Here is a 24942-nt window from a genome sequence, read left to right as displayed (position 1 = left end):
TGCAGTTTGTAACGAACCAAAAATTATGAATGAACATTAACTCTTATACTATTTGGACTTACTATATTTTATTTGACTTAATTACATTCGTTACCATTTTTTATTTAAAAAATTATACTTATCTCTCTTATATCAGTCGTCAGTGTAATACATGTATATAATTAGAGGTGGTTTGTTTACGTTTAAAAAGATGAGTTCTTTATGTAATTTCACTAAAACACAATTATTATTAGTGTAATTTACTCATAAAATAATGATAATACAATAATATGTTTTCCTTTAAAAATGCAATTAATAATGGTTAATAATATTATTATAGAATTTTACTAAAATCATTTAGATATTTTGACATTTTCTCTCTAAAAAAAATCCAAATTCGAGAACTATGAAAATTGGATATAGAAGGTTTTATAGGGTTCAAGAAACACTTCAAAACCTTACTATCTCTTTCAACCAATTCCCAAATGAGGGAGAAACTTTCCTAAGATTTACATTCTCTTCTCCAAAACCAGACTCTACGTAGTCTGAGGATCCGTTTGCGAGTTTAATTTTGGAGGATAAGAGGGAGAAATAAAATGTTTGAAAGCTATGAAATACATTTGTAATATGATTTTAAAGTTTTTAATTTTCTTTCCCCTCCCAAATAGTAAATAATCTCTTAAAACTAATGCTAATAATTATAATAAGTGAAAGAGTTGATTATTATGAAAAATCATATGCGTAAATAAAAGATAAATCATAGAGTGGTAGAATATTGTCATAAGAGTTTTTTTTTTATATGATTTACCTCTTTATGGGTTGAGTATCTCATAACTCATATTAATAATGAATGTTTGTTTTTATTGTTTAAAAAATGTTATATCCTTAATGTTGTAAATCATGTATTTTGTTGACCAGCTTACATTTCATGAACCCACATTCCACCATATGAATATTAACAATATAAAAAATATTTACATGGTTAATGTATAACTTATTTTCTCATTATAAAATTGAATTTGAGCTTATATGTTTAATAAATAAGATGGATATATGCAGTCATTTCTTTGTTTGATTCACAAAAATAAGCATGTTAGTAATTTTTGGTATTTTAAAAGTAAAATAATTATGAAAATATATTTAGGTGTATTGCGAATTCGGACAAAGCACCCGATCAATATAATGCCACTTCTATGTTGAATAATTGTAAAGAAATAATGATGACTTTACCAAAACAAAATATATAGTATATACTATTTGGAAAAGAGACAAGCTCGGCAATACACCTAAATAATATGAATTGGATCAAATTAAAAAATCTTATCATAACTTTTTGGGTCATTTTTCCAAAATCATTTATTTGAATCCTGAATGGAAAAAATAATAGAATATGAAGATTAATTTCCAATGGTGGCCTTAATTTATGCTATCGATTTTTATCCTTTTAAATTAAATGACACTTTTTAATTAATTAAGGACATGTGACATTCATTCCAAAAAATGAATATTGTTTCTTTGTGGAACAATTATATGTATTATGATGATAGAGTCGTGAAAGAGATCATGTGTCCTCATTCATATTTTATTTTGTATGTCTCTTCAATCAAAATATATCACTTAATTAAAAAGAAAATTATAAAAAAAGTTGGTATTTTTATATTATTTTTGAAGTTTGATTGATTCCGGACACAATATTTATTAAGGAAGGGGATGTATGTTCTTTCTTTGATGTCATAAGAAGTTAACAAATTATAAAATATTACAAGATTATAATATGATTATGTTTTGGTGCATTAGCTAGAAAATGAATATAAACTAATTTATTTTACTCTGTTAAGATAGAAAATTTATTTTTTACTGAGTAAATTACATAAAATAATATAAGATTATTTGTTTATGTTAGGATTATTTTGTTTGTATTTCACATTATTTTTTAAGTATATATGTTTTAATATTTATCATATAAATATTTTTTATTGTTAGTACTTTATGATAAAAACTAAAAAAATATTAAGATAAAAGACAATATAAATATCAATATTAATTTTTAAATACAATATAGTCCACACAAAAACTGCTAAATTTGAATTACACAATCCACTACATAAGTAATGCTTAAACAATAAAATAAGCAATCCAAAGACGAATCATTATAAAATAAGCAATTAAAAAAAGATGAATGAGTAAAGTGAAAAGTGAAATTGATTGAAAAAATAAGCAATCTAAGGGAAAACTAACTCACCATAAAAGATAGATAGGTTAGATTTTCCTTCTTTTTTTCTTAAATATTTTTTTTAAGTTAGGATGCTAAAGCACCCCAAGAAATTTTATTAAAGAAAGACCAAAGAAACCATTACAAGTTGGAGAATCTATAGTTGGGAAGCCCCAACCAATTTCTATTACAATCCATAAAGATTAGACCAGGGATTGAATCCCACCAAGTAAAAGTTCTAGTTTGGATTCCATGGTTAGCTAGCAATTTCGCACAAGAATTACCTTCCCTATAGATGTGAGAAATTGTCCAAGACATAGAAGATAGCAGCTTTTTGTAAAGAGACCATTTGCTTGATAAAATCCAGGGAGGTTTTATTGACCCTTTGAAAATTCCCACCACCAAAACTGAATCACTCTCAATCCATATTGGATTCCACCCTTTAGCATGAGCAAATTCAATTGCCAAGATAGCAGAGAGAAGTTCAGCATGAAGCACGTTTTGGATATCATAAAAGGCAGCAAAACAACCCACAAACATGCCAAGATGATCTCTAAAAATCCCTTCCCCTCTTGCAAATCCAGGGCTACCATGGAATGCTCCATCCGTGTTAACCTTTAAGTTCTTTGCAGCAAACGAGATGTCCAGCTTTAGCTTGTCCAATACTTTTGCAACTGGGATTAATCTATCTTTAAACCTTGCTTTTTTTTCCTGCAAAACTAGATTGCATAAATTATATGAACTATGCAAATGGATATGACCTCTTTTGTTTGAGGACTCCAGTCCCTATTGCAGATCTTCCAGAGTGCAGAGCAAGAGGAAGTATCCATTTGAATTGAGAAAGTTGAATTCAGCCAGCACCATAAATGACGAGCAAATGTACAATTGAGGAATAAAAAATTAACTTATAATTTATCTCAATAGTAAAAAAACAAAGGCTTCAACTTGAAGTTTATTTTTGAAAAAATTGCAAGCTTGTATCAAAGAATGACTTGATATGTTAATGTGAGAAATTAGAATAATTACAATAGATAATTGAATCTTATTTAAATGTTTAAGATTAAAATATAACTACCCATGCTTATAACATTATGTATTTTGCAAGTAGTCATAAAAAAATTATTTTTCTTCCTAATTACTTATTAAATTTTAATTTTTGGTTAAATTGTTCATTGCATAAAAATAACGTTAAATTAATAGCAATGATCATACGTTTTGTTTTAACATCGACTACTACAATATTATATTTATATATAATAATACTAATTTATTAATTATTTTTAACTTTGAAATTTACTTATCATTTTCTTCTAAATCAATTTTATATTTTGATAACGGTTTTCTTTATAAATTAATATTGCATTACTATTATTGTGAATCTTATTACAACGATTTCTTTATCATTCTTTTAATAAATTAACAATATATTTATATAATAGTCAATTTCACCAATTAATAATATTTAAGATGTAATTAAGAAAAAAATATATTTCATTGACTATGTATAAAAAACATAAAATTTAAAGGAGCTTTATGTGCTTTTTCCTTAAACTAAACATATTAAATGTCACCAAAGCTTAAATAAAATTTTGGAGGATGTAAATTCCTAGATATTTACCCTGTCTTACGAATATATCTTTGTACATGTGTTTACATAAAGAGTAGGTGTTGAATAAAGTTAGCTCGAGGAATAGAGAATAAGGAAAAGTGAAAGACAATTATAAATTGAGAATATAACTAGGAATAAAATGCAAATTGACTTGAAGTAGTTTATATATGATGGTAGAGTTCCATTTACGTTTTTTAATGTGTATTCAGGACCCATATTTTAATATTTCTGAAGAGAGATAAGTTGATATTAAAAAATTGACAAACACATGTTTATTAATGCACTAAGATTTTACATCAATAATAACAAGTTAGAACATCGATCTACCTGGTTATAAATCCTTTTTTGAGCAAATATTATCTTATTTATCAATCGAGCTTAAATTACTAATAAAGTGTTGGTATAATAATGTAAAGTCCCACTAAATCTTTAGAATGATAGGGATTTACCCTGAAAAATTAGTTTTTCATTTGAAAAGAGTGATGGATACCCTTGGTGTATCAAAAAATCAAACTTAAACTATTTCAAACACAAAAAGAAAAGAGGCGTATAGAGATAACATTCTCTGAATTTGGAAATATTCACTTTATTCAAAGGTTTATAAACTAAACATTTAAATACTTTATCGTGTCATTTAAAGAACCAAAAGTAGGCTAAACATATATGATAATTTCCTTTTATGTGATTAGTAGAAAAGGTTATTAATCTATGTAATTTTTTTGAATAGTCAAATATGATTAAACATAAATGGTATATGCAATAACAATAATAAAACTCATTTACATACATTCTTTTTCTTAATTTTGACTCTCTCAATTTATGCAGATTATACACATATACAGTGAATCTTTATAGTAGGTTTTGCAAAAATATTACAATATAAAACAAAAACAAAAAATCTCCATATATACTTGAAAAATCTAAATTCGGAAAATGTGATTGTTACAAATTAGAATCGAACACAACACACTCTTCTGCTCCTGTAACATTTATGGTTATGTACCCTAACCCTCCGTTCCATCTATCCATAAAAAGAGGCCTAGGGTTTGGAATTATTTCACCTACAGCCACACCCCAACTGAGTGAGTGTTTAGCACGCGCCAATGGAAATATTTTTATGTATCAATGGTGATACCACGTGGAATATGTAAAAGAAGCACGTGTAGGACACGTTCAAGTATTGTGCCCCACCATAGTTTTTTTAGGGTTTCCTTGTCATACTCATCATTACATCATTTTCATCAACGTGACATTCTCCCATTGGTTTACTTTTTCTCTTTCCTTATTTTCTCTCACTATATTTTTATGTTTGTTCATAAATGGATCATATATTCACATCACACAATTTTTGATACTCTTTTATTTTCTCTCTCTCATAACCTGAAGAATCGGAAACCCTTTCTCTTTCTCTCTCTAGGGTTTCTATCATTTTTTCGCACTCAAATTCTACTCGTTTCAGCTGAGAATCCAATCATTCAGCTTCAATGTGTTGAATCTTCGTCGTTTGATCTATCATTTGGTGTCCTTTAATCGAGAATCAGTGCCCCCAGCCGGGTGAGTTGATCATTTTTCATCTTTTTATTTATCTTTTTCTGGATTGTACTGTGTTAATTCAAACCTTAGGTTGATGTTATTGATTGAGTTTATTGAATGAAAAAATAGTCTCCAATTGCTTTCATGATCGTGTGGAGGTTATCATTTTATGTGATTAATCACTGTGCGTTGAGGATTTGTTAGTTGTATATTACTTTACCTTGATTTTTTGCTTCATTTAGCTTGACTTTCCTTTTCGTTCATTAGCGCAGCTTTTGTGTAAACCCTAATTGTTTTTTTTGCTAAAGATGTTGTCGTATATGTATATTTCTTGTATTTTCCTTACATGTGTTTTGACCCATCAAAATGTTTTGATTATTGGTAGCTGTATGTAATTATTGTTACCCTTTATTTCCGTTATAAATTCTAATATTTGATATTTTTGTGAATAGGAAAACACTATCAAGTTCATGGGATCCCTCAATAGGGTCAACTCAATCTCTATTGATCTCAACAATTCTACAGAAAACACTGATAGAGGCAAAAAATGCCAACATTTTTCACTACGGTGAGCCTTATGCTGCATACTCCTAGTTTTGTCGAGATCAAATTATAGTTTCTCAGACTATATAGCTTTATCCGAGTTCTATTTTTTTAAATAACTTATTGGTGTTGGAGGAGTGGAGCATATCATTGAGTTGTATAGTTTGTCCTCCTTCACTTATTAGTTCATCCTATCTTTTGTTGCTGAATTCTGCAATTGATATACATTTATTCTTGTAAGATGAGATGTTGCTGTGTAATTTTTCATTATAGGGTTTTTAAAGATTTAAAATATAAGCATTTGAAGTTAGAAGCCAAAAAAGTTGTGCATATTACACAATTATGAAGTGTTTCAGATTGATAAAGTTTTTTTATAATTAGGGATAGGTGGTCCATAATTTATTTATTAGTTTTAAATTCTAACGTAGCTTGTCTCATGTGGAATTTAGTATCCTTAACATATATTTTTGATTATTTCAGTGGCTATGTATCTAATATGCGTAATAAAGACTGGAAGAAATGTTGGCCATTTCATGTGCTTGAGTCTGAGAAACGACCATCATTTCCACCAATGGATGTACCCAAATTTAGATGGTGGACTTGTGATATTTGTCAACAAGCAGCTGCTGCTGAGGGCAATGACAATAAAGATGATGACCAGACAGATTTCAGCAACTATGGTGATGCAGCTCCGAGTTCTGGTATTCAGCAAGCTCCAATGCCTGAAAGTGTTGTTGTTAGGAGAGATATTGATTTGAATATACCTATTGATCTAAGCAGCGGCAATGATTTCTTACCAATAGGTAATGAGAGAAAAAATGCTTAAATTTTTTATTGGTAGAATAACATGTAACGATGATCTGTTAAATAAGGATATCTTGTCTACTATTGTATTTATGCATTGATTTTCTCGGTTCTCTTCAGACCCTGAGATTGGCTTGGAGAATAATCTTAATCTTGAAGTATCAAGTATTCCATCGCCAGAAGTTTGCCCAGACACTGCACAAAGAAACACATAAAAGAAAGAGAGGTAGGTTTCAATGGAATAGCATGCATCACACTCATGCAATTAGTAGTTTATAGTAAAATTACTTTACTGTATTAATGTTTTCATTTCAAAAAGTCAATCTGAGAATATTTTTTTTTCTTGACACAGTTCATGAGGGTGATGAAGTTTCTGATGTTTAGCCAGTTGCTAGCAATGTCAACATCGAGGACCCAATGAGACCCATTCATCCAGAGTCAGTTGCTTGTACTGATGCTGTGCCTACCCTACAGGCAATAATGTCTTTACAGAAAGAGTAAATGACGAAAGATAAGAGTAAAATTGCAATCTTCGTCGCCATTAACTCTTTTCTCTTTCTTACTTTTCTGGTTCTCAATGTTTATGAGATCTAATGATGTTTTCTTCTTTTTCCTAATAATAAGACTTCTCAAATCTTCATTTTGTATTCCAACATAATGTGGGCAATTAATAGAGCCTAAGATGGCAAAAGAAAAATAAAAAGTAGATACAAAATATTCATAACAGGAATCCACACTAATGACTTGGAGTTGAAAAGGAGTTTTACAATACTTGTATCTTGTGTATTGCATATTTATAAATTTAGTTTTTAATTAAATTTATATATATACACTATCGTTTTTCATTATTATTTTAAGATTATATATAATATATTTTATTGTTATTTCATAATAAATTGCGTTTAGTTGACTATGGTCATAAATTAATCATAATATTAATTTAATAATTACTTTTACATATTAGTTATTATAAAGTATATAAATATATAATTAAAATTAAAAACGTGTTAAATACATGCATGAACACCCGTAAATATTGTAGATTGGAGAATAGAAAACACTACTAAAGTCTGTCGGTGTCTATTGCCATTTCTAAATTATTAGAGCCATAATTTTATATTAGTATCATATTGAGAATATTGATAAAACAAATTAATATCCTCACAAAATTTAGTATATAGTATTTTAGTATGTCACAATCCTCATTGGGTATTGTGCTTTTTAGTGTTAGAGAAAATTCCTTCTGAAGACGTTCACGTGTCTCTACAAAAAATGATAACAAAAAGTTAAATCATGTATATTTTCACTTTGTGGTTATTCATGTGCCTAGGTATGTTTGTTTGTTTTGGGAGTTAACTTAACGTGTATTTTCAAGTTGAGTTTTAGACTAATGAAAGGAAAATAAAATTTAGTTAACAATAGGATAAAATAAGAATAAATTATATTCGATGATGTGAACCTCTTGAGGTTCATATCAGGGGGAAATAAAAGGTTTGATAGCTATGAAATACTCTTGTAATGTAATATGATTTTAAAGTTTTTAATTTTCTTTCCCCTCCCAAATAGTAAATAATCTCTTAAAACTAATGCTAATAATTATAACAAGTGAAAGAGTTGATTATTATGAAAAATCATATGCGTAAAAGCACATGATTTAAGTGTTTGGTTATCATTTTTTATAGTATTGAAAATAAAAGATAAATCATAGAGTGGTAGAATATTGTCATAAGAGTTTTTTTTATATGATTTACCTCTGTATGGGTTGAGTATCTCATAACTCATATTAATAATGAATGTTTGTTTTTATTGTTTAAAAAATGTTATATCCTTAATGTTATAAATCATGTATTTGTTGACCAGCTTAAATTTCATGAACCCACATTCCACCATATGAATATTAACAATATAAAAAATATTTACATGGTTGATGTATAACTTATTTTCTCATTATAAAATTGAATTTTAGCTTATATGTTTAATAAATAATGATGACTTCTATATAATGCCACTTCTATGTTGAATAATTGTAAAGAAATAATGATGACTTTACCCAAAAAATGATAATTTATGAAAATAATTTTATCCCATTAATTAATATGTAAACTGAAAATTCATTTTTACCGTGGTTAATTATATGTATATAGTATATACTATTTGGAAAAGAGACAAGCTCGGCAACACACCTAAATAATATGAATTGGATCAAATTAAAAAATCTTATCATAACTTTTTGGGTCATTTTTCCAAAATCATTTATTTGAATCCTGAATGAAAAAATAATAGAATATGAAGATTAATTTCCAATGGTGGCCTTAATTTATGCTACTGATTTTTATCCTTTTAAATTAAATGATAATTTTTAATTAGAGATAAACACAAAATAATATATATATATATATATATATAAAAGGACATGTGATTTTCATTCTAAAAAAAGAATATTGTTTCTTTGCGGAATAATTATATGTATTATGATGATAGAGTCGTAAAAGAGATCATGTGTGTCTCTTCAATCAAAATATATCACTTAATTAAAAATAAAAATATAAAAAGTTTGGTATTTTTATATTATTTTTGAAGTTTGATTGGTTCTGGAGACAATATTTGTTAAGGCACAGGATGTATGTTCTTTCTTTGATGTAATAAGAAGTTATCAAATTATAAAATATTACAAGTTTATAATATGATTATGTTTTGGTGTATTAGCTAGAAAATAAATATAAACTAATTTATTTTACTATCGTAAGATAGAAAATTTATTTTTTACTAAGTAAATTACATAAAATAATATAAGATTATTTGTTTATGTTAGGATTATTTTATTTCTATTTCACATTATTTTTTAAGTATATATGTTTTAATATTTATGATATAAATATTTTAGACAATATAAATATAAATATTAATTTTTAAATACAATATAATCCACACAAAAAAACTGTCAAATTTGAATTACACAATTCACTACATAAGTAATGCTTAAACAATAAAATAAGCAATCCAAAGACGAATCATTATAAAATAAGCAATTAAAAAAGATGAATGAGTAAAGTGAAAAGTGAAATTGATTGAAAAAATAAGCAATCTAAGTGAAAACTAACTCACCATAACAGATAGGTCAGAGTTTCCTTCTTTTTTTCTTAAATATAATTTTTAAGCTAGATGCTAAAGCACCCCAAGAAATTTTATTAAAGAAAGACCAAAGAAACCATTATAAGTTGGAGAATCTATAGTTGAGAAGCCTCAACCAATTTCTATTACAATCCATAAAGATTAGATTAGAGATTGAATCCCACCAAGTAAAAGTTCTAGTTTGGATTCCATGGTTAGCTAGCAAATTCGCACAAGAACTGTCTTCCCTATAGATGTGAGAAATTGTTCAAGACATAGAAGATAGCAGCTTTTTGCAGAGAGACCATCTGCTTGATAAAATTCAGGGAGGTTTTATTAACCCTTGAAAATTCCCACCACCAAAGCTGAATCACTCTCAATCCATATTGGATTCCACCCTTTAGCATGAGCAAATTCAATTGCCAAGATAGCAGAGAGAAGTTCAGCATGAAGCACGTTTTGGATATCATAAAAGGCAGCAAAACAACCCACAAACATGCCAAGATGATCTCTAAAAATCCCTCCCCCTCTTGCAAATCCAGGGCTACCATGGGATGCTCCATCCGTGTTAACCTTTAGCCAACCCATATGAGGAGGGTTCCAGATGACCTCCTGGATATTGGGACTTCTTTTGAAACGCATAGTGATACTGAGACTCCTTAGAATGACAAATTCGTCAGGACTATTATTTGCACAAGACTTTAAGTTCTTTGCAGCAAACGAGATGTCCAGCTTTAGCTTGTCCAATACTTTTGCAACTGGGATTAATCTATCTTTAAACCTTGCTTTTTTTTCCTGCAAAACTAGATTGCATAAATTATATGAACTATGCAAATGGATATGACCTCTTTTGTTTGAGGACTCCAGTCCCTATTGCAGATCTTCCAGAGTGCAGAGCAAGAGGAAGTATCCATTTGAATTGAGAAAGTTGAATTCAGCCAGCACCATAAATGACGAGCAAATGTACAATTGAGGAATAAAAAATTAACTTATAATTTATCTCAATAGTAAAAAAAACAAAGGCTTCAACTTGAAGTTTATTTTTGAAAAAATTGCAAGCTTGTATCAAAGAATGACTTGATATGTTAATGTGAGAAATTAGAATAATTACAATAGATAATTGAATCTTATTTAAATGTTTAAGATTAAAATATAACTACCCATGCTTATAACATTATGTATTTTGCAAGTAGTCATAAAAAAATTATTTTTCTTCCTAATTACTTATTAAATTTTAATTTTTGGTTAAATTGTTCATTGCATAAAAATAACGTTAAATTAATAGCAATGATCATACGTTTTGTTTTAACATCGACTACTACAATATTATATTTATATATAATAATACTAATTTATTAATTATTTTTAACTTTGAAATTTACTTATCATTTTCTTCTAAATCAATTTTATATTTTGATAACGGTTTTCTTTATAAATTAATATTGCATTACTATTATTGTGAATCTTATTACAACGATTTCTTTATCATTCTTTTAATAAATTAACAATATATTTATATAATAGTCAATTTCACCAATTAATAATATTTAAGATGTAATTAAGAAAAAAATATATTTCATTGACTATGTATAAAAAACATAAAATTTAAAGGAGCTTTATGTGCTTTTTCCTTAAACTAAACATATTAAATGTCACCAAAGCTTAAATAAAATTTTGGAGGATGTAAATTCCTAGATATTTACCCTGTCTTACGAATATATCTTTGTACATGTGTTTACATAAAGAGTAGGTGTTGAATAAAGTTAGCTCGAGGAATAGAGAATAAGGAAAAGTGAAAGACAATTATAAATTGAGAATATAACTAGGAATAAAATGCAAATTGACTTGAAGTAGTTTATATATGATGGTAGAGTTCCATTTACGTTTTTTAATGTGTATTCAGGACCCATATTTTAATATTTCTGAAGAGAGATAAGTTGATATTAAAAAATTGACAAACACATGTTTATTAATGCACTAAGATTTTACATCAATAATAACAAGTTAGAACATCGATCTACCTGGTTATAAATCCTTTTTTGAGCAAATATTATCTTATTTATCAATCGAGCTTAAATTACTAATAAAGTGTTGGTATAATAATGTAAAGTCCCACTAAATCTTTAGAATGATAGGGATTTACCCTGAAAAATTAGTTTTTCATTTGAAAAGAGTGATGGATACCCTTGGTGTATCAAAAAATCAAACTTAAACTATTTCAAACACAAAAAGAAAAGAGGCGTATAGAGATAACATTCTCTGAATTTGGAAATATTCACTTTATTCAAAGGTTTATAAACTAAACATTTAAATACTTTATCGTGTCATTTAAAGAACCAAAAGTAGGCTAAACATATATGATAATTTCCTTTTATGTGATTAGTAGAAAAGGTTATTAATCTATGTAATTTTTTTGAATAGTCAAATATGATTAAACATAAATGGTATATGCAATAACAATAATAAAACTCATTTACATACATTCTTTTTCTTAATTTTGACTCTCTCAATTTATGCAGATTATACACATATACAGTGAATCTTTATAGTAGGTTTTGCAAAAATATTACAATATAAAACAAAAACAAAAAATCTCCATATATACTTGAAAAATCTAAATTCGGAAAATGTGATTGTTACAAATTAGAATCGAACACAACACACTCTTCTGCTCCTGTAACATTTATGGTTATGTACCCTAACCCTCCGTTCCATCTATCCATAAAAAGAGGCCTAGGGTTTGGAATTATTTCACCTACAGCCACACCCCAACTGAGTGAGTGTTTAGCACGCGCCAATGGAAATATTTTTATGTATCAATGGTGATACCACGTGGAATATGTAAAAGAAGCACGTGTAGGACACGTTCAAGTATTGTGCCCCACCATAGTTTTTTTAGGGTTTCCTTGTCATACTCATCATTACATCATTTTCATCAACGTGACATTCTCCCATTGGTTTACTTTTTCTCTTTCCTTATTTTCTCTCACTATATTTTTATGTTTGTTCATAAATGGATCATATATTCACATCACACAATTTTTGATACTCTTTTATTTTCTCTCTCTCATAACCTGAAGAATCGGAAACCCTTTCTCTTTCTCTCTCTAGGGTTTCTATCATTTTTTCGCACTCAAATTCTACTCGTTTCAGCTGAGAATCCAATCATTCAGCTTCAATGTGTTGAATCTTCGTCGTTTGATCTATCATTTGGTGTCCTTTAATCGAGAATCAGTGCCCCCAGCCGGGTGAGTTGATCATTTTTCATCTTTTTATTTATCTTTTTCTGGATTGTACTGTGTTAATTCAAACCTTAGGTTGATGTTATTGATTGAGTTTATTGAATGAAAAAATAGTCTCCAATTGCTTTCATGATCGTGTGGAGGTTATCATTTTATGTGATTAATCACTGTGCGTTGAGGATTTGTTAGTTGTATATTACTTTACCTTGATTTTTTGCTTCATTTAGCTTGACTTTCCTTTTCGTTCATTAGCGCAGCTTTTGTGTAAACCCTAATTGTTTTTTTTGCTAAAGATGTTGTCGTATATGTATATTTCTTGTATTTTCCTTACATGTGTTTTGACCCATCAAAATGTTTTGATTATTGGTAGCTGTATGTAATTATTGTTACCCTTTATTTCCGTTATAAATTCTAATATTTGATATTTTTGTGAATAGGAAAACACTATCAAGTTCATGGGATCCCTCAATAGGGTCAACTCAATCTCTATTGATCTCAACAATTCTACAGAAAACACTGATAGAGGCAAAAAATGCCAACATTTTTCACTACGGTGAGCCTTATGCTGCATACTCCTAGTTTTGTCGAGATCAAATTATAGTTTCTCAGACTATATAGCTTTATCCGAGTTCTATTTTTTTAAATAACTTATTGGTGTTGGAGGAGTGGAGCATATCATTGAGTTGTATAGTTTGTCCTCCTTCACTTATTAGTTCATCCTATCTTTTGTTGCTGAATTCTGCAATTGATATACATTTATTCTTGTAAGATGAGATGTTGCTGTGTAATTTTTCATTATAGGGTTTTTAAAGATTTAAAATATAAGCATTTGAAGTTAGAAGCCAAAAAAGTTGTGCATATTACACAATTATGAAGTGTTTCAGATTGATAAAGTTTTTTTATAATTAGGGATAGGTGGTCCATAATTTATTTATTAGTTTTAAATTCTAACGTAGCTTGTCTCATGTGGAATTTAGTATCCTTAACATATATTTTTGATTATTTCAGTGGCTATGTATCTAATATGCGTAATAAAGACTGGAAGAAATGTTGGCCATTTCATGTGCTTGAGTCTGAGAAACGACCATCATTTCCACCAATGGATGTACCCAAATTTAGATGGTGGACTTGTGATATTTGTCAACAAGCAGCTGCTGCTGAGGGCAATGACAATAAAGATGATGACCAGACAGATTTCAGCAACTATGGTGATGCAGCTCCGAGTTCTGGTATTCAGCAAGCTCCAATGCCTGAAAGTGTTGTTGTTAGGAGAGATATTGATTTGAATATACCTATTGATCTAAGCAGCGGCAATGATTTCTTACCAATAGGTAATGAGAGAAAAAATGCTTAAATTTTTTATTGGTAGAATAACATGTAACGATGATCTGTTAAATAAGGATATCTTGTCTACTATTGTATTTATGCATTGATTTTCTCGGTTCTCTTCAGACCCTGAGATTGGCTTGGAGAATAATCTTAATCTTGAAGTATCAAGTATTCCATCGCCAGAAGTTTGCCCAGACACTGCACAAAGAAACACATAAAAGAAAGAGAGGTAGGTTTCAATGGAATAGCATGCATCACACTCATGCAATTAGTAGTTTATAGTAAAATTACTTTACTGTATTAATGTTTTCATTTCAAAAAGTCAATCTGAGAATATTTTTTTTTCTTGACACAGTTCATGAGGGTGATGAAGTTTCTGATGTTTAGCCAGTTGCTAGCAATGTCAACATCGAGGACCCAATGAGACCCATTCATCCAGAGTCAGTTGCTTGTACTGATGCTGTGCCTACCCTACAGGCAATAATGTCTTTACAGAAAGAGTAAATGACGAAAGATAAGAGTAAAATTGCAATCTTCGTCGCCATTAACTCTTTTCTCTTTCTTACTTTTCTGGTTCTCAATGTTTATGAGATCTAATGATGTTTTCTTCTTTTTCCTAATAATAAGACTTCTCAAATCTTCATTTTGTATTCCAACATAATGTGGGCAATTAATAGAGCCTAAGATGGCAAAAGAAAAATAAAAAGTAGATACAAAATATTCATAACAGGAATCCACACTAATGACTTGGAGTTGAAAAGGAGTTTTACAATACTTGTATCTTGTGTATTGCATATTTATAAATTTAGTTTTTAATTAAATTTATATATATACACTATCGTTTTTCATTATTATTTTAAGATTATATATAATATATTTTATTGTTATTTCATAATAAATTGCGTTTAGTTGACTATGGTCATAAATTAATCATAATATTAATTTAATAATTACTTTTACATATTAGTTATTATAAAGTATATAAATATATAATTAAAATTAAAAACGTGTTAAATACATGCATGAACACCCGTAAATATTGTAGATTGGAGAATAGAAAACACTACTAAAGTCTGTCGGTGTCTATTGCCATTTCTAAATTATTAGAGCCATAATTTTATATTAGTATCATATTGAGAATATTGATAAAACAAATTAATATCCTCACAAAATTTAGTATATAGTATTTTAGTATGTCACAATCCTCATTGGGTATTGTGCTTTTTAGTGTTAGAGAAAATTCCTTCTGAAGACGTTCACGTGTCTCTACAAAAAATGATAACAAAAAGTTAAATCATGTATATTTTCACTTTGTGGTTATTCATGTGCCTAGGTATGTTTGTTTGTTTTGGGAGTTAACTTAACGTGTATTTTCAAGTTGAGTTTTAGACTAATGAAAGGAAAATAAAATTTAGTTAACAATAGGATAAAATAAGAATAAATTATATTCGACACACATGAATTTGAGTAAAATTACACAAATTAATCATCGCTCATTTTTTAAACCTACATAAATCACCCCTAATTATATATATATATATATTAAACTCACTACCATTGCAAGAGAAATAAGTGTAATTTCATAAACAAAAATTAGCGACGAATGTAATTAAATTAAAAAAAGTATGATATATTGTGACAACAAGTCTAAATAGTAAAAGAGTCAATGTCTATACATTATCTTGGTTAGTTATAATATAATATATATTGATTTAAACACATGCATATAATTATTAATGCAGTTTGTAACGAACAAAAAATTATGAATAAACATTTACTCTTATACTATTTAGACTTATTTTCGTAACATATTATATTTTATTGGATTTAATTACATTCGTTACCATTTTTTATTTTAAAAAATTATACTATACTTATCTCTCTTATATCAGTTGTCAGTGTAATACATGTATATAATTAGAGGTGATTTGTTTACGTTTAAAAAATTCCATCTGATGACGTTGAGGCACGTGTCTCTACAAAAAATGATAACAAAAAGTTAAATCATGTATATTTTCACCTTTGTGGTTATTCATGTGCCTTGGTATGTTTGTTTGTTTTGGGAGTTAACTTAACGTGTATTTTCAAGTTGAGTTTTAGACTAATGAAAGGAAAATGAAATTTTTCAAAGCTATGAAATATATTTATAAGATGATTCTAAAATATTTTATTTCTATCTCATTTCTTTCAAAACTCAACTCATAAACGATTAGACTATGTTTGAGAGTTACGAGAGAAATGGAAGTAGAAATATCAAAAGACGAGTAAAGGAGGAAGGGAATGAGAATGGAATGCAAATCAAATTAAATTTATCTCATGTTTAAGAGTATAAATTTAGATGGCAATATGATAAAATAAGAGTAAATTATATTGACATTCATGAGTTTTAGTAAAATTATTACACAAATCATCCCTCCTCTTTTAAACCCATTTTTAAACTTAATTATTTAAAAAATTAAACCCTTTTTTGACTTAATTATATTAGTTAACATTTTTTATTTAAAAAAAAAACCCTTTTTTGACTTAGTTATATTAGTTTCCATTTTTTATTTAAAAAATTACACTTATCTCTCTTATATCGATTGTCAGTATATTGTATGTATATAATTAGAGGTGATTTGTTTACGTATAGAAAGGATGAGTTATTTGTATAATTTTACTAAAACTCAGTTATTATTAATAAAATTTACTCATAAAATAATTATAATACAATAATATGTTTTCCTTTAAAAATGGAATTAATAATAGATAAAAAATAATAATAATATTATCGAATTTTACTAAAATCATTTAGATATTTTTACATTTTCTATCTAGAAAAAATCGAAATTCAGGAAAAATGAAAATTGTATATAGAGGGTTTTAAAGGGTTCAAGAAATCCTTCAAAAACTTACCATTTCTTTCAACCAATTCCCAAATAAGGGAGAAATTTTCCTAAGATATACATTCTCTTCTCCAAAACTAGACAATCAGACATATTCTTAAGGTATGTTTATGAGTTGAATTTTGGAGGAGAATAGAGGAAAATATAAGGTTTGAAAGCTATGAAATACAATTGTAATATAATTTTAAAGTCTTTGATTTTCTTTCCCCCTCCCAAATAGTAAATAATCTCTTAAAACTAATGCTAATAATTATAATAAGTGAAAGGGTTGATTATTATGAAAAATCATATGCCTAAAAGCATATGATAAGTGAATTATTAAATGTTTAGTTATCTTTTTTTATAGTATTGAAAATAAAAGATAAATCATAAAGTGGTAGAATATGGTCATAAGAGTTTTTTTTATATGATTTTCCTCTTTATGGGTTGAGTATCTTTTCTTTTTTTTTTAAACAACAACAACAGCACCATTCATTTCATAATAAACCAGTACATTACAACAGAGGAAGAAAGAGTTACAAGTTGATAAAGCGATAATTAGGTAAGCCTAATCTGTTTCTAATTAAATCCTGATGAATGAAAATTGGAACCAAATTCCAAGTACAATCAGTTTCAATTAGAATGCCATAAGTAGCTAATTTATCAGCACAAGTGTTACCCTCTCTATATTTATGGGAAATTTGAAAATTCATCCCTAGTAGCTGTTTTTTGCATCTGTCCCAAACGTTGGATAACTGCCAGGAGGAAGAGTTTTGTTGTTGAAGATGTCAACTGTCATGCTTGAGTCACCCTCAAGCCAAAGATTTCTCCAACCTCTGCTAAAAGCAATATTAACTGCCTTTATTGCAGAATGCAACTCCGCATAAATAGCATTTTGGATGCCCAAGTAGGTAGAAAAATAACCGAAGGAACTCCCAGAAGAGTCTCTAAATAGACCACCCCCTCCGGCATGACCAGGAGACCTGTGAGCAACACTATCTGTGTTGACTTTTATCCAACCATATTTCGGTTTTTCCCAAATGACTTCAATTATTTTAGGAGCCTTAGGAAGATTAACTGACAAGTGGAAATGTTTAAGGACGATTAGCTCCTTTATGTTGGTTGATGCAGCTGCAACCGAAGAAATTTTCCCAGCCAGATTTGTTTCAGCTTTGATTCTACTGAAAACATGAAGAGCAGAGATTATCCTATCCTTAAATCTTCTTTGATTCCTACAGTACCAGATGAAGCTAATGGCATTAATCACGCAAGCCAAAAGGACATCATTTACTTGGTTGTTGAAGATGCCTTTACAACTGCTCAAGATTGAAGCAATAGAAGCAGTATTCAGCTTAATTGAAAAAGTTGTCTTGATCCAGTCCCAAATGCCTTGAGCAAATTTACATGACAGAAATAAATGCTCAGCATCTTCCGAGTCGCAATAACAAAGGTTGCAAATTGAGGCCATCATACAACCTCTACTTTGGAGGTTATCATCAGTGGGCATTTTGTGGTGCATAATCCTCCAAGTAATGAAAGACTTTGATGGAGGAATGCTCCTATTCCAAATTTTCTTGCACCAAAACAGCTTTTGACTAGGACTAGAGATGTCCTTGAAAGCAGTCTTAAGTGTCAGCACACCATCATTTGCATGCTGCCAAATCAATTTGTCATCCCCCTCAGCTCTGATGTACCTAGCAATTTTTCTAGCAATCTCCGGGGCCTTCCTAGCTAGCACAGCTGGGATCCTCCATCTGGCACCCGAGATAAAATCAGCCACATTAGATGTAAGAGACTCATGCACATGCTGGGAAATGTTTAAAGTATACACCAGGGGATCACCGATCCAACTATCCTTCCAAAAGTTCACCTGATTACCATCACCAATTAACCACACAGAGTTCGAATTGGACAGAGCCCAATTCTCTTTGATGCCAAGCCATATGGAAGAGTTGAAATATCGAGGTGAATGAGGGGAATGGCAACCATACTTTTTCCTGGAGAAGAAGACCCAATCCTGCTTTGAGCTTCTCATTTCCCAAGCCAACTTGAGTATAGAAGCTTTATTAATAAGCTTGATTGATCTCAGGCCTAATCCCCATTCCTGTCGGGGGGTGCAAACCATTTTCCAAGCCACAGTGACCAATTTCCTCACCCCTATATCCCCTGACCAGATGAAATTCCTGATGTCTATGTCCACCTTGCTTAGCAATTGAGAAGGCCATTTATAAATTTGAAAACTAAACAGGAGCATACTCTGAATGATGGATCTCACCAGCTCAACTCTACCCATGATGGAAATAAGCTTACCCTTCCAAGTGCCCAACTTTGTTAGGATTTTGTCAGCAATTGGTTGAAGATGAACCGACTTAGGCTTACCTTTAAAGATAGAGACTCCAAGGTAATTAAAAGGAAAACTCCCATAGAGAAGCCTAAGGAAGAATAAAGAACATCAATTTTCCTAGGGGAAGCATCACTAGTGTAAAACTTGCATTTGTTAATGTTGATATTCTGGCCTGATACTTGGGCATAATCCATGATGAGACCTTTGAGGCATTGAAGCTCTTTTTTTATACCTTTACAAAAGATTAGGACATCTTCTGCATACAGAGCGTGACTAGGAGTAGCAAGACCATGAGGCCCGGTTATGGTACTAATTTTATGCTCATTCACTAGTTTTTGTATTCCTCTACTTAAAACCTCCTCTGCAAGATAGAAAAGCAAAGGAGAGAGGGGATCACCTTGTCTCACCCCTCTTGTACAACTGAAGAAGCCCACATTCCTCCCATTTACATTAATAGATAACCTAGCATAGTGCAATATAGCAGAAATGAAGGATATGAACCTGGGACCAAAACCAAAGGCTTGAAGAGTGTCTTACAAGAAAGCTCAATCCAATGTATCAAAAGCTTTCTTGATATCCAACTTGATTGCTAAATTTCCTCTGAAGGTCTTATGATCAAGCATATTGATGGCCTCAGAGGCAATACAGATGCAATCATGAATTTTTCTGTCCTTTATGAACCCTCTTTGATGTTTCGAGATGAGCTTAGGGGCAATATCAGCAAGTCTATCAGCTAAAACCTTTGAGATGATTTTAAATTGGAAGTTAGCTAAGGTAGTAGGTCTAAAATCCTCAATTTTATCAACACCTATAACCACAGGAATGAGAATGATTGAGTTAGAATTCAAGTTAGGCATAAGCCAACCCTATTGAAAAAATTGCCTAACAGAGTTGCTAACGTCCAAGTGAATAATATCCCAAAATTCCTGGTAAAAGCACCCACCATACCCATCAGGTCCAGGGGCTCCATCCTCATTCATACTAAACACTGCAACTTTAATCTCATCATTATCAGGAGTAGCAGTTAACTTAAGATTATCCACCTCAGAAACCATGCGGGGGATAACATTCTGAATTAAAGAATTATGAGAGGTGATATTAGAGGAATCAAATACCTATGTATAATAATCCAAGATATGAGTAACATCTCCTCTTGATTAGATAAAATGGAGTCTCCCACCCTTAGCATAGAGATAGCTTTAGTAGACTGTCTGATTTTAGTAATTCTGTGAAAGAAAGCAGTGTTCCTATCACCCTGAGAGTGCCAACTAACTCTGGCTTTTTCTTTCCAAAAAACTTCTTCCATATCAAGAACATGAAGCAGGTCAGACTGAGCCAAAACTTCTTGATCCAGTAAAGATTGATTGATACCAACATCATTTAACTGGTTTTGAATATCATCCACTTTATTTTTAACATTCTTAACTGATTGGTGGATGTTACCAAAAACAGAGATGTTCCAAGCTTTTAACTCATTTTTCAGGATTCTTAACTTCTGAGCCAGAATAAACATAGGACACCCCGCAACTGAAGACCTCCAAACCTGAGAAACAAGTCTTCTATAGTCCATATTGAGAATCCACATTTTGTGAAACCTAAAATGGACCACTCTGAGTTGAGAATCACAAGAGGAGTGTAGCAAGATAGGATGATGGTCGGAAGCAAGCCTAGTAAGGGTGCAGCAAGCCACCTGGTTCCACATATCAAGCCAAGCATTATTACAAATAGCTCTATCAAGTCTCTTCTCCGTGAGAGCTGAACCTCTTCTCCTATTAGACCAAGAGAAATAGGGACCAGTGGTTAGAAGGTGGATTAAATCAACCATATCAGAGAAGATCCTGAATTCCTCCATAGGAAGTGTAGCAGGCGACCTGGAGCCACGACATTCATGGGCTCCAAGCACCACATTGAAGTCACCTAAGCAGCACCAGGGACCAGGGTTGTCTCTCATCACTTTAATGATTTCCTTCCACAGAGACCTTCTCTGCAAATAGAGGGTATGAGCATACACTGCACTAATAAACAGACTTTTGCTATCCACATCCACCACCATAACAATGTGTTGATCAGAGCTCACCAAAATCCTAGGATAAAGATCCTGTCTGCAGAAACCCCAAATGGAAGGGAACCTACTTCCTCTATTATTGACAACAAATTTTTTTAACCTTAAATCCTCCCAAAACTTGTTATCAACAGTCTCAAGAAGGACCATAGGCTCAGCCAAAAAAAGGATGTTAGGCTTATTAGACAAACAGAGGTTTTTGATAACTAACCTCGTTTTATTATTTCCTAGCCCTCTACAATTCCAGAAGAGGATTTTCATTGAGCATTATTCATGTAACCACCCCTACGTGTATATGAATTCTTCCCGAGTTCCCTTTTAACTTTAACTTTTTCTTCTGAGATTTACTAAGAACTTCAGTAAATTCCTCCTCCTCGGCCTCATCCAATTCTTGATCATTGGCCCATAGTCTTCCAACTATTCTCATTTCCTAGGCTACCATTGAATTATCCAATTCTGCCGTTTCTTGAACCATAAAATTATCATCTATTGAATTATCTGATTCCACCAAATCAACTTTGGTTCTTTGCCTGGAATGAGGAGTGCCCACTTCTTGACCTTTAGCTTTGGACAATCCCTTTGGCTCATGGGACAGGACCAGTTTTTCCAGATGATCAATATTCAAATCACCTAAATTATCTAATTCAAGGTTGATGACCAAATTTGGTTCTCTAGAAACATGCTTTTTATTGCCCTGAGGCTCCACCATTGATGGATTATTCTCCCTCCTTGTTTGTTTTTTACTAAAGTGCTTATCCAGCACTTCCTCAACCTCCTTCTGCTTGGATTTTCTACACTGAGCTACCGAATGTCCTATTGCTTGGCAACCTTGGCAAAGGATAGGCAAATTTTCATAATCAATATTCACGAAAAACGCATAACCCTCCCTTTCCACAAGAATTTGGTCAGGTAGGTTATCCTTCAGGTTCAGCTCCACTAATACTTTGGCAAAGTGTCCAAAAATTCTATTGGACGTAGCATCGTCCAAAGAAATTGAAGTACCAATTCCCCCTTCTATGGAGAAGATAATCCTTGGGCACCAATACTCTTGGGGGAGATTATGAATCTTTACCCAACATTGAGTATGAGACAATTTCTATAAGTTGGGATTGAAATCGGGTGTCCATAAAAACAACCTTAGAAAACCCGGTTTTAAACTCCAAGATCCAACCGAACAAACACTTCGCAAGTCTTCAATGGAAGAAAAAGCAAATTCGTAATAACCCTTACCTAGAGATACCATTGACCATTTCCCAATCATGCTCCACAGTGTTGCAAGTTTCTCTTTTAGATCTGCAAATTTCAGCAGGTTGTCTCCTTTAGACAAAATGATTCTACCATGAAGATGACTCTTGCATCTTTGCAAACCAGCTTGATAATCCGATTCAGGGATTTTAATTGCTACAGAGTCCCCTTTAATACACAACTTTGGAAGCTGAGATGAGGAAAAATCGCACAAATTTTTTAAGATTTGTGCGAAAGTTTTTTTTGAGGCGACAGACATAACTGTGGGAGGAACCACCACCACTGGAGAAGCTGGAATTGCATCCCCCAAGAAATTCCACGGGATGAACGCTTGCATTGTGGCCATAGGAAAACAATTGAAGATTGGGTATTCAAACCCTAGCGGAGCTCAACATTCTCTTTCTCCTTGCACCACAATTACTTAACCACACAATAAAATTCTCTCTCTCGTTGTATAAATAGGTTGAGTATCTCATAACTCATATTAATAATGAATGTTTGTTTTTATTGTTTAAAAAGGGTTATATCCTTAATATATAAATCATGTATTTGTTGACCACCTTAAATTTTATGAACCCCCATTCCACCATATGAATATTTACAATATAAAAAATATTTATATGGTTAATGTATAACTTATTTTCTCATTATAAAATTGAATTTGAGCTTATATGTTTATGAGTAAATTACACTCACACTCCCTGAGTTTTAGTAAAATTACACAAATTATCCCTCACTTTTTTACACTTACACAAACCTCCCTTAATTTTTATACTTTCATTATACTACCACCCCTGCATAAGAAATAAGTGTAATATTTTAAACAAAAAATGTGATAAACGCAATTAAGTTAAACAAAACATGATATATTGTGGAAACAAGTCCAAATAATATATGAGTCAATATTTCTTTATTATTTTTGGTTCGTTACACTATATTATTATAAGAGCGACTTAAACAATATTTATTTAGAATTGTTGATGCATTTTGTAACAAAAAATAATAAAGATATATTGATTTGTATATTATTTAGATTTGTCTACACAATATATCATGTTTTGTTTAACTTAATTGCATTTATCACAGTTTTTGTTCAAAAGATTACACTTATTTCTTATGCAAGGGTGATCAATGTAATGAAAGTATAAAAACTAGGGGAGGTTTGTGTAGGTGTAGAAAAGTAAGGATGGTTTGTATAATTTCACTAAAACTCAGAAGTGTCAGTGTAATTTACTCTATGTTTAATTAATAAGATGAATATATGCAGTCATTCCTTTGTTTGATTTTTTTTATTTTATTTTAAACCGATAGTGCAAGGTGCAAACGGAAATAGATTAAAAAGAAGGAATACGGAAACAAAAGTAAGCATGTCAGTAATATTTTGTATTTTAAAAGTAAAATAATTATGAAAATATTATTTATGTGTATTGCGAATTCGGATAAAGCACCCGGTCAATATAATGCCACTTCTATGTTGAATAATTGTAAATAAATAATGATGACTTTACCAAGAAAAAAGGTTATTTTATGAAAATAATTTTATCCCATTAATTAATATGTGAACTAAAAATTCATTTTTACCGTGGTTAATTATATGTATATAGTATATACTATTTGGAAAAGAGACAAGCTCGGCAATACACCTAAATAATATGAATTCTATCAAATTAAAAAAAAAATCTTATCATAATTTTTTGGGTCATTTTTCCAAAATCATTTATTTGAATCCTGAAAGGAAAAAATAATAGAATATGAAGATTAATTTCCAATGGTGGCCTTAATTTATGCTAGTGATTTTTATCCTTTTAAATTAAATGACACTTTTAATTAGAGATAAATACAAAATAAAACATATATAAGGACATGTGATCTTCATTCTAAAAAAAGAATATTGTTTCTTTACTGAATAATTATATGTATTGCGATGATAGAGTCATGAAAGAGATCATGTGTCCTCATTTATATTTTATTTTGTGTGTCTCTTTAATCAAATTAAAATCGGGTGCTTTGTCACCCTTGCATAAAAAAATTAAACTATATCATTTAATTAAAAAGAAAAACATAA

At 30.3% G+C, this 24942-nt stretch overlaps 3 protein-coding genes across 3 annotated transcripts; 2 read left to right on the top strand and 1 right to left on the bottom strand.

The window, feature by feature from the left end:
• LOC109351004 lies at positions 5158–7392 on the top strand. Its single transcript, XM_019592313.1, has 5 exons — positions 5158–5354; positions 5786–5901; positions 6357–6679; positions 6801–6906; positions 7033–7392. The coding sequence occupies exons 2-4, from the start codon at positions 5804–5806 to the stop codon at positions 6893–6895; spliced, it is 516 nt and encodes a 171-aa protein (XP_019447858.1). The 5' UTR covers positions 5158–5354; positions 5786–5803; the 3' UTR covers positions 6896–6906; positions 7033–7392.
• On the top strand, positions 12843–15077 carry LOC109351003. The gene is made up of 5 exons (XM_019592312.1): positions 12843–13039; positions 13471–13586; positions 14042–14364; positions 14486–14591; positions 14718–15077. Exons 2-4 carry the CDS (start codon positions 13489–13491, stop codon positions 14578–14580), a joined length of 516 nt encoding a protein of 171 aa, XP_019447857.1. The 5' UTR covers positions 12843–13039; positions 13471–13488; the 3' UTR covers positions 14581–14591; positions 14718–15077.
• On the bottom strand, positions 17942–21782 carry LOC109350622. The gene is made up of 5 exons (XM_019591846.1): positions 20751–21782; positions 20514–20640; positions 20153–20378; positions 19803–20032; positions 17942–19605 (listed from the first exon to the last, which is right to left on the bottom strand). The coding sequence occupies exons 1-5, from the start codon at positions 21780–21782 to the stop codon at positions 17942–17944; spliced, it is 3279 nt and encodes a 1092-aa protein (XP_019447391.1).

The sequence above is a fragment of the Lupinus angustifolius genome, chromosome LG06 (assembly GCF_001865875.1).
Source record: "Lupinus angustifolius cultivar Tanjil chromosome LG06, LupAngTanjil_v1.0, whole genome shotgun sequence".
In the NCBI taxonomy this organism is placed as follows: Eukaryota; Viridiplantae; Streptophyta; class Magnoliopsida; order Fabales; family Fabaceae; genus Lupinus; species Lupinus angustifolius.
This window is presented reverse-complemented; position numbering and strand designations above follow the sequence as displayed.